The sequence below is a fragment of the Chelonia mydas genome, chromosome 1 (assembly GCF_015237465.2).
Source record: "Chelonia mydas isolate rCheMyd1 chromosome 1, rCheMyd1.pri.v2, whole genome shotgun sequence".
Taxonomy (NCBI): domain Eukaryota; kingdom Metazoa; phylum Chordata; order Testudines; family Cheloniidae; genus Chelonia; species Chelonia mydas.
In genome coordinates, this window is record NC_057849.1 from 37285840 (window position 1) to 37296510 (window position 10671).

Below are 10671 nucleotides of genomic sequence, written 5' to 3' on the forward strand. Positions count from 1 at the left end.
GGCCGGGATGACCTGAGACAGGATGCTGTCATGCAGCAGGTTTTCCAGATGTGCAATACACTGCTCCAGCAAAACACTGAAACCAGAAAAAGAAAACTCACCATCCGAAGATATAAGGTAGCCTCCAGCTGCTACTGCAGCAGAGTTGTGATAAATGGCACTTGCGTAGTGTGACAATTTTACTCTCTTCTTTTATCTCTATAACCCAAAAGCTAGCTAAAAGTACTGTATGTTGTCAAGAAATTAACTATGTCCTCAAGTGGGGAAGAGTTTAGATAAAACAAAGGCTACCATTTAATTTTCCACAGATGATAAAAGTCCACAGAAAAATTATTTGGTGCCCTGATGTCTATTTAAATACTCTTGGAAGCTTTCTTTGTACAGACTTGGAACAGTAAAATGAGAAAGCCATGTACTGCCACTCAGTTGTAAGCTGCTGACCATTAGGCTTCAGCACACAAGATCATTTAAGATTTCTCTTTAATTTCAGTCTTATAGGATCCCTTACAAGTTCAACTGAGTCCAGAAGCCCAATCCTAAATCTGCAAATGCAGGATCTGAAAGTCAGAACTGTATTTGATGAGACAAAGAATGAATTTAATATTTCTGGATATAGAAAATTAGTTTGGACATAAGCTTTTCCCCTTTTTCTTCCCTTTGATGTGTATGGTGTGTACAAAACTATTATAAAAAGAGTTAAAATGAGCTGATAATTTTTTTAAATGGAGGTTGAATGAGCTTTGTCTTTGACAAATTGGAACTGTGTGTTTCAGTCTGTGAAGTGATTTATCCTAATTATTTATGTATCCTATAATACTTTCAAGAACTCATAGGTGGATTTCACTCTGTCTTGCTTAAATAGTCTTCAAACAAACTTGGTATATTTTGTAAACATGCAAAATGAAGGAGGACAGGGAGGAAGGAAAAGTGTTAATAAGGTTTTTAAATGTATAAATGGAAAATATCATCATGAAAACACAAACCCCCTCTTTACTATGAGATTTCGAGTCTTTCATAATCCATCAGTAATAAACAACAAGGACAAGAAGACAGAAGATGTACAAAAAACAAAGGAGTAGGAAGGAATCAAAACTAAAAGAGATACCCACCACTCAATAGCCAGAGGATTGTTTAGTCTCCTTACCAATTCAGTCTGCTAAGGCTACCAGCAAGGAGGGGGCAGTTAGAGCCAATTGTGATATGGACATCTATTGCCAGGTACTAGTGAACAGACTAAATTTGTGAGATTTGATAATGATTTAAAAACTGGCTGATAGGTCAGAAGGTACCACTGTGGTCATCTAGCATCTCCAATTTCACATATGCTCATTGCAATTGTTACATGATATCTTAATCTGAGCAATTGCTTGTAATAATCCTATGAAGTTTGTGTTGAACTATTAATAATCATTGTATCATTTTACTACCTGACCAAACATGGAAACTCAGCAGGGTAATTATGTTGTATTGAAGTATTAGTAATAGCTGTAAATGGTTCCCTAGCAGTTTCTTTTGCTAAAATGAGGTCTTCCAGTTGTGCTTAGAAAAAGCTGTATAAAAACAAGTGTGATGCTGTATGGCACAAGCTTGTGTTTGAAACAAAGCCGCATGGCAAAAGACGATAAAAGGCAGCTGCATCTTCTCCGTTTTGTCTTCAGTCCTGCTTCTTACCTCTTTTTATGTATGTGACTGTTTTACCATTTAACATTTCTCTTGTTCTTTCTTTTTTCTTTATTATAAACCTTTAGTTTTAGACACTAAAGGACTGGCTGTCAGCGTGGTATTTTGTGTAAGATCCAAACCTATACTGACCTGGTGATGTGGCTGACCGTTTGGGGTCAGAAGAACATTTTGTCTATATGAGCAGAGGTTTTTTAAAATAGCTTCTCACTGTACTGGACCTAGGTGAGCACTAGGTGCTGATTGGGAAACAGAGAATTGGGATGCAATAAAGGAGGCTATGTGATTTATTTTTTGCTTCTTGATAACCAATGTGGGGAATCAGAAGCACAGTTTGTGACTGGTTGAGGAGTTTAACTTCAGTGTTACCCACCAGTCTTGGGAGTATCTGCTCTCCCTTTTGCAGCCTGTCCTGACCTTGGCATTTTCAGTGAGGGCTGCCCCAAGTACGCTGGGTCATAACAAGGTATGTTGAACTCAGTTGTACAGTCTACTCCAATATACATGCCTTTTTAAGAGATACATGTTATGTTTGTGGTGTTGGTATTCTTTTCCCAGGTGGTCCCCCTTTCTCAGAGAAGTGGTGTCCTGGAGTGGTGCTCAGGGACAGCTCCCATCGGTGAATTCCTTGTGAATCCTGAAGAGGGCGCTCACAGGAGATACAGGCCAAAAGACTACAGCAGTATTCACTGCCAAAAGACTATGATGGTGAGTCATAATAGCAAAAAACCTTGCTCATTTAGTGTTGTGCAGAGATTCTTTAGAGTTTTGACCTTTTAAAAAAAATAAAGTATTGTGTTAATGAATACATTTCTGTTATAAGCACAATATTAGAAACTGAGAATATAGGCAATGAAATAGAACTACTTAAATAGGTCTCCAGGTTTATATGACAATAACCTGAGGTTAATTACTAAAAGTCTAAATTATAAAGTAAAAACTTGGAATGAGAAGGAACAGACTATAGTTGGATCTCCAATAGTATCATGTGATGATCCCTTCCATTATCAAAGCTCAGTTGAAGTTCAAAATGGACCCTTTGTGGAAGCCGAACAGGGCATGCCATATTTTGCAGAATTAATTTACATTTGTCAGTGTTTCTCATCATAATGAGAGAACACAGTAGTTTATGAAAACTAGAAAATAATTTAATTATTAACATGAATACAAAGAAGTTTTATCACAGCTACAAGATTGTGTATCTGTGTTAGAGAGAGAGCATTTGATATGGGAGTAGAACATTGTGTATTTCTTTCCAAAGATTGGAGTAGGCTCCATCCAAACTAGTTAATGAGTGAAAACATGTCTAATTTATTTGTGGTTTGTTTAAAGGATGCACAAAAACAGCATTCTGAAGAGAAATACAACATCTTTATGGACGTTTGCCAGAATTTTCAACCTGTGTTTCGCTATTTCTGCATGGAAAAATTCCTGGACCCAGCTGTTTGGTTTGAGAAACGATTGGCATATACTCGCAGTGTAGCTACATCATCTATCGGTATGTAAAGCAACTGCTATCATTCTTTTCAAGAGAATGTATTTTCAAACCTAATGTTGGTATAAACTAGCATAACTATAAACAAGGAGATTAGAACATTTTACGGTAACAGCAATTAAGCTAAGACATATTGGGTGAGAAATAAAGAATAACAAAAACAGGTGTTTTGTTTTGTTTAAATGATGCCTTCCAGCACCCAGTTTATTGAAACACTGATTCCATTCATCTCACTAGAAAGACCGTATCAAACATTGCTGTTTTGCTTTTTATAAGGTTATTTTCAGTCCTAGAAGATTTAAAATATATTTTCAGTCAAACACTCAATTACCTAACGGCTGCTGCAGTTAACAGGGAAATGCAAAAAGTGGGTTTTTAATAAGGTTCTATAAAATTGATTTTTTTTTCTTAACTCCTGGATAATTTACTTCTGGAGTTAAAATAAATATTTAGGTTCTGGAAGACATCCAATAGTGCTAAAGTAGGCTCTATCTTCGGTCTAAACAACATGGCAAGAATCCCTATTTAATATAAGATGAACATACTGAGCATGTTTCAGAGTAGCAGCCGTGTTAGTCTGTATCTGCAAAAAGAAAAGGAGTACTTGTGGCACCTTAGAGACTAATAAATTTATTTGCGCATGAGCTTTCATGAGCTACAGCTCACTTCATCGGATGCATGCAGTGGAAAATACAGTGGGGAGATTTTATATACACAGAGAACATGAAACAATGGGTGTTACCATACACACTGTAACGAGAGTGATCAGGTAAGGTGAGCTATTGACCAGCAAGAGAGAGAAAAAAAAACCTTTTGTAGTGATAATCAAGGTGGGCCATTTCTAGCAGTTGACAAGAACATGTGAGGAACAGTGGGGGGGGGAAATAAACATGGAGAAATAGTTTTACTTTGTGTAATGACACATCCACTCCCAGTCTTTATTCAAGCCTAATTTAATGGTGTCCAGTTTGCAAATTAATTCCAATTCAGCAGTCTCTCGTTGGAGTCTGTTTTTGAAGTTTTTTTATTGAAGAATTGCCACTTTTAGGTCTGTAATTGAGTGACCAGAGAGATTGAAGTGTTCTCCGACTGGTTTTTGAATGTTATAATTCTTGACATCTGATTTGTGTCCATTTATTCTTTTACGTAGAGACTGTCCAGTTTGGCCAATGTACATGGCAGAGGGGCATTGCTGGCACATGATGGCATATATCACATTGGTAGATGCGCAGGTGAACGAGCCTCTGATAGCGTGGCTGATGTGATTAGGCCCTATGATGGTGTCCCCTGAATAGATATATGGACACAGTTGGCAACGGGCTTTGTTGCAAGGATAGGTTCCTCGGTTAGTGTTTTTGTTGTGTGGTGTGTGGTTGCTGGTGAGTATTTGCTTCAGATTGGGGGGCTGTCTGTAAGTAAGGACTGGCCTGTCTCCCACGATCTGTGAGAGTGGTGGGTCGTCCTTCAGAATAGGTTGTAGATTCTTTATGATGCGTTGGAGAGGTTTTAGTTGGGGGTTGAAGGTGATGGCTAGCATGTATGCCTTCTCTTAGGGTAAATTCCTGTGCAGTAGACCTGCACACAGCCCACTGACATGTTTAAGACCTCAACATGCAGCTTAAGTGGTGTACACAGCCCTATACAGAACCAGTCTTTCATACTTTTTCACACACAAAGATGATGTCCATACTTTGAATTCAATATGTTATATAAAGTACAATAGAATCTACTGATTGACATATGACCCGGAGACTTATTTGTGAATGACTGAATTTAACAAATTAGTGCGTTCGTTGTCAGCTAATAAGAAAAAGATAATGCATCACAAAATGCATGTTGTACATTTATTTTGACAATTGTAGTTGTTATTTATTATATGCCAGAATGAATTTATGAAATACTCTGTTTTGTAAAAATATGAAACTTTGCTAGTAGTCACTCACTACAGCATCTCCTATCAAATCGTTTTGCTGAAAAGTGAGGAAAGATGGCTTCTTTTGTACGTATTTATAAAATTTATAGATTAGCAAAATCCAGATGTGAGAGTTCTACTGCATATTAAATGTTTTTGACTTGTTGTTTATTTTACCATGAATCTACTTTCTTACTTGGACCAGTTTTATGAAGTCATAGGGCTAAATTGTCTGCTGATGCACATGGGAAGAATTCCTCTGAAATAGAGCTGTGCGCATTTACATCAGCAGACACTTTCACCTATTTTATCTAATTCCATCTCTTCGTTTGCAAACGTATTGCATGACATTTGGTATTCTATACTGGAGCTACATGTATACATATAGAACTGTATGTATTATTTTTCTCTTTTTAACTTGTTTACATAAATCAAGCTTATTCTATGAATATGTTCTATTAGAATTTTCAACATTTTTACAAAGGTGAATGTGTGGGCGTAATCATGTATGCTAAGGAGCAATCACGTACACTAAAATTTAAAATAGTTTTACAAATCATGATTACATACAGATAGTTTCATTTTGAGATAATCTCTTTTCAGTTGGCTACATACTTGGGCTTGGAGATAGACATGTACAGAATATCCTGATAGATGAGCAAACTGCAGAATTGGTGCACATAGATCTAGGTAAGAGGAAAAGTAAAAAAAAAAAAAAAAAACTTTCAATTTTCTTTTCCTAAACGTTTTTGTAACATTTCACTATCTCTCTTACTTCAGGGGTGGCTTTTGAACAGGGCAAAATCCTTCCCACACCAGAAACTGTTCCCTTTAGGTTAACCAGAGACATTGTGGATGGGATGGGCATCACTGGCGTGGAGGGAGTCTTTAGAAGGTAAGTGATGCTTCTTAGGTGTAAGAGGGCAGCAGAAGGTCCCCTAAATTATGATTGTTTATAGTATGTAATATAGTGCAGAGAGTGTTGAGAGAACACTTAACTTCCTATGGAGAGTAACCAAACCTGAATTAGTACCATGTAACAATCAATTATGGAATCTTTAATATTGTCCTTCAGTTGCACAGCTTCTCTCCTCATTTATCACTAATGGGTTAAGGCTGCCCATTGATGGAGTTCAGAGGTGGTCAGTTGTTGTTGCTGGAGACTCCCATCAGTGCAGGCCACTAGATTTTCTCCCTTTGGCAACGGAACACGTTGATGGTGCAGTTTCTCTTGACCATTTTGTTTTACGGTAGACCCCTTATTTTACTGGGGATTGAGTGTTGGGGCACACTCTGCTAGGCCTTTCCCTTTTGTGACACTAGTACCCCTTTGTGGGTTCCTCCTGCTACCTGCCTGGTCCGATATCCAAATTCTGGAGTCCTCAGTGAGTAGTTTAAATAATAAACTTTATTAAAAAAAGAAAGTAAAACCATAAGCACTGGAGCTCTGTTGGTCAGGCAGAATCACGGTAGGGCAAACACACACACACCCTTAGCCAGATTGCTTGCCAAAGAACTGATAATAATGTACAATATATATATGTATTATCAGTTGACCAATCAGTACAGAAAAACATGTTACGAAATCAGAAACTGTTGCTTGGTAAGATAAAAAACTGGTGCTAGGCAGTAACAACCATAACAGGTCCTGGAGACCCGCACTTCTCTGGCCAGGAGTCCCTTCTGCACATGTGCAGATCCGCAAAGTTCACCCTTGGGCTGCACTCTCTCTACGCACCCTATGCTGTTAGTGCGGCCTACAGTGAGTAGTTCATAAAAATAGAACACCTCAAAATCACTGTACATACGTAGCATAAGTTGCATTATGATGCTCTGCATCGCTTTCTTCTTGCCTTCAAACCACTGCAAAGGCATTTCCAATGCTTCAAAGGCATCAGTATGAAGGCATGTTAACTTGCTCATATAAAACTGGTCGTTTGTAAGACTGGTGTTGAGAGTCTTCTGTATAACTTCAATTTTGATTTGTTTTCTTGTGATAGATCTAGCTGTGCACTAGCCAAGGAGAACATGGTTTTTGACCTAATAGACATAATGTTAGAAACCCCTCCCTCCACTGCATCTAGAAATGAGACGAGACATCCTTTACCAAGGTCCTATCCCCCATTCAGCCCATTTACACTTGACAGCTTGGCTGTTAGGACAGAACTATTAATCAGGCTTGCACTGTTCTCCAAAGTGACAGGGAATTTACTCTTCTTCAAGAAGCTTGAACACGAAAGATCTAACCTGAATCTGGATAAAGTTTATCTTGCGGTATCAAGGGAAAACAAAAACTCCAAGAACCCTGATACCCAGCTATTCTGGATTTTCTTCAGGACAGTCTGCTCTCAGAAGGTAAACAGGCCCATGCTGATTAGTACTTGGATGGGTGACTCCCTAGGAACATTGGGTGTTCCTCAGCACCCAGAGTCACAGCAAGACTCAGGTCGCAAGTTACACACCAATACCCAACGTGACCAATTAGTGACCAGGGGAACAGGCTAGTTCAAACTGGACACGCCTCCAAAGGATTTATATCCCCTGTTCAAATGAAGAACAGCTTTTGAAGCCAATGCAGAGAATTGCTCACCCAGGGTCAAAACAGACATGGCTCTGGCCATAACTTTATCACCATTGTAAAAAGTTCCAGAGATCCAAAACTTTATTGTCCTGGCAGGACTCATCCATAGCCAGTTATCTCCAGTGGCTGGGATTGCTGTGCCATGCCTTGGCTTCATCCCTTGAGTGGATGCACTTGTAGAAATTCCTTTTGAGGACATGGAACCACACACCTGATGCAGTGCAGTGCAAAATTATGTGTCATTCTCAGATCACATCTGAATGTCCCTTTGTGGGCAGCTGAATACAAACAACATACAGACAGTTGAGCCGGTTTTCACTCTGGACCCTTTCATGCTCACAGTGGAATCAAGATTCATTTGGGGGGGGGAAGCACATACCTGGAAAACAAATTTCCAAAATCTCAGCATACACATCCTTGTAGTTCACTTTGACAGCTCTGTCAGTGGTGTGTCTGAACGAAAACCACAAACATGGCCACGTAGGATCAGACCAGCAATTTGAGTCCAGTAAACTGTCTATGACAATGACGAGTCAATATGTAGGCATCTAGGAGCAATGGGGGAAAAGTGTATGAGCCTCATCAAAGGAAGACTTGCAAAGTTAAGTGTCCATTCCCCTACAGAGGCATCCTTTAATAAGAAGATACTACTGGGCTGGTTCGGCTTTTGACATGTTGAAACTGTCTTCATTCCATACAACCTCAGAAAAATCCTCCATATCTTTTGGCTCAGAACAATCTCAGACCAAGACCTATCCACACAGTGCAGCCAAGAAGCTATGAGCACCATCATTACCAGGAGGCGCTGGAGACAGATTCGCCATGTGCTTCAGATGGAAACCGGTTCCATCACCAGAATAGCATTAAGATGGACACCTGAATGCAAGCGAAAATGAAGCTGCTCAAAAACAACATGGTGAAGAGCTGTGAAAGCTGAGCTGAAAAAACTTGGAACACAGCTGGAGAACCATTGAAAGCCTTGCCAGAAACACACGAGAGTGGAGGAGCTTCATCGCTGCCCTAAACACCAGAGGCGTAATGGGAACACGATGATGATGATGCCGCCAACTGGGTTGGTTCCCAGATAATGTCTTAGTTTATATTGCTTTCTTTATATGGGAGAACAGCCATTCTTGCCTGTTGTTTTACTATAATAATTAAAAATCTGTTCTCTTTTCCTCCCTACTTCTGTGGTTCGCTGCTCGCTACTTCCCATTAGTGATGAATGAGGAGATGTGCAACAGAATGAGAAATTTCTTACCTGGTAATAGTCTTACTGTTAGCAGTTTCTCTCCTCATTCAACCCTCCCTGGCAGTTTGGTAAGTGACTGGACTACAAATTGATTTTTTTCTCTAATAGGACACTTAGACGTGTAATTGTGTTAAGGTTAATTAATATATCAGGTTTTTGTCAAGTTGTCGCTAATAATCGGTTGCTGGAGTGTTACTACAGTTTAGGAAGAACTCGTCTGGTGGCCTGAGCTGAAGTTCATGGCTAGTCTTGAAGCCTCCAGCAACAACATTGGGCCCCCTACAAATTCACAGGTGTGGGACATTAGCCCATTAGTGAAGAATGGAGAGAGAAGATGCTAACAGAAAATTATCAGGTCAGAAATTCCTCAGTCATTTTCTAAAATGGAAGCTTCAGTGAGGATAATCTTGTGGTAAAATAATCTCTGAGAAGGGTATGAATACCAGTTGTTTAAACGATAGACAAATACTCTTTGGTTTTACTAAAATGGGAGAAAATCCAAAAATGTGATTTTAAAAAAAAAATTTTTGTAGATGCTGTGAGAAGACTATGACTGTTATGAGAAATTCCCAAGAAGCTTTGCTGACTATTGTGGAGGTAAATGTTTCTTCACGCTTCCTGATGGAAAACTGAAAGAAAACTTTTAATTCCCTGCCTTCATATATGCAGACTGGAATGTTTTATGACTCTTACTATCAGCTACAGATGAATATTTGTAACAAGCTTTTTCCCGTTGTAGTTCCATTGCGTTTTCCAGACTTACTCAGGCATGGAGCTTTTTCTAAACCGTCACCAACTCACGTTACTGTGGTAACCATTTCAGGCACATAAATTGTTAAAACAAATTGCCTGTTGTTCAGTATCCAGAAACTTCCAGTCAGAGAGAACTATAGCATTCCTACCAGGACCAGTGCCATGGGAATTAAATCCCTTTTATACAGTACTTTCAGTAGACAAAATGTGGTGATTTCATGAAGTGTAATAGAAAATATCAGTTTGGGTATTTTGCCCTGGCAACATGATGTTACTTTTAAAGAACGTAATAATCAAGGCACAACCATAAAACAATGCTAACACGCAACCAAACACTCAACAAAATAAGAGAAACAATGGTGTTTTGCTACACAAGCTTCTTAATAATTTGAAAATTAAAAAGGAATTTAAAAAGGAGCATAAGATTGTGTACTGAAAATCAATAACAATATTTAATCATTAAAATAATGACCTTTGAATTGTAGAGATGGGCCAGTGCAACAAAATTTGGATTGGATCAGAAGTTCTCCAATGTCTGGGGATGGTCAGAGGTGCAGGATTTTGATTCTGGACCATGTCTGCTTAATTGAGACATTCTGATTCTACTGGATTGTGCCAAATAAGAGGCTCTTACCCATGTGTCTAGCATGGGCTTCAGCTGTTTTATTTATGTCTTCCTGTTAGGGCATTAAACTAGTTGTAGTTTAAAACTTAATTTAAAAAGATAATTCTTTCCTGTGTAGGTGCTGCTCTATGATCCTCTCTTTGACTGGACCATGAATCCTTTGAAAGCATTGTATTTGCAACAGAGACCAGAGGATGAGGCTGACATCAACTCCACACTCAATACGAGTGATCAGGAATGTAACAGAAAAGCCAGGTAAGAGGTGCTTCTTAATTTCTTGCCTTGGATTTTATACTTTTCTCTTCTTACCCAAAGTTGTTCATCCTATTGGGGCGCCATATATAATCTGATTATTTGTCATTTTTATTTTGTT

At 38.8% G+C, this 10671-nt stretch overlaps 1 protein-coding gene across 4 annotated transcripts in view; it reads left to right on the forward strand.

The window, feature by feature from the left end:
- The window catches only part of ATM (ATM serine/threonine kinase), a 118014-nt gene that overhangs the window by 103429 nt on the left and 3914 nt on the right, over window positions 1-10671 (forward strand). For all 4 annotated transcript variants that reach the window (XM_037890308.2, XM_037890312.2, XM_037890318.2 and 1 more), the window contains 7 exons: window positions 1-117; window positions 2239-2388; window positions 3013-3178; window positions 5691-5777; window positions 5868-5982; window positions 9454-9517; window positions 10417-10553. In XM_037890308.2, coding sequence (XP_037746236.1) covers window positions 1-117; window positions 2239-2388; window positions 3013-3178; window positions 5691-5777; window positions 5868-5982; window positions 9454-9517; window positions 10417-10553 — 836 coding nt within the window. The remainder of the gene's footprint in view (window positions 118-2238; window positions 2389-3012; window positions 3179-5690; window positions 5778-5867; window positions 5983-9453; window positions 9518-10416; window positions 10554-10671) is intronic.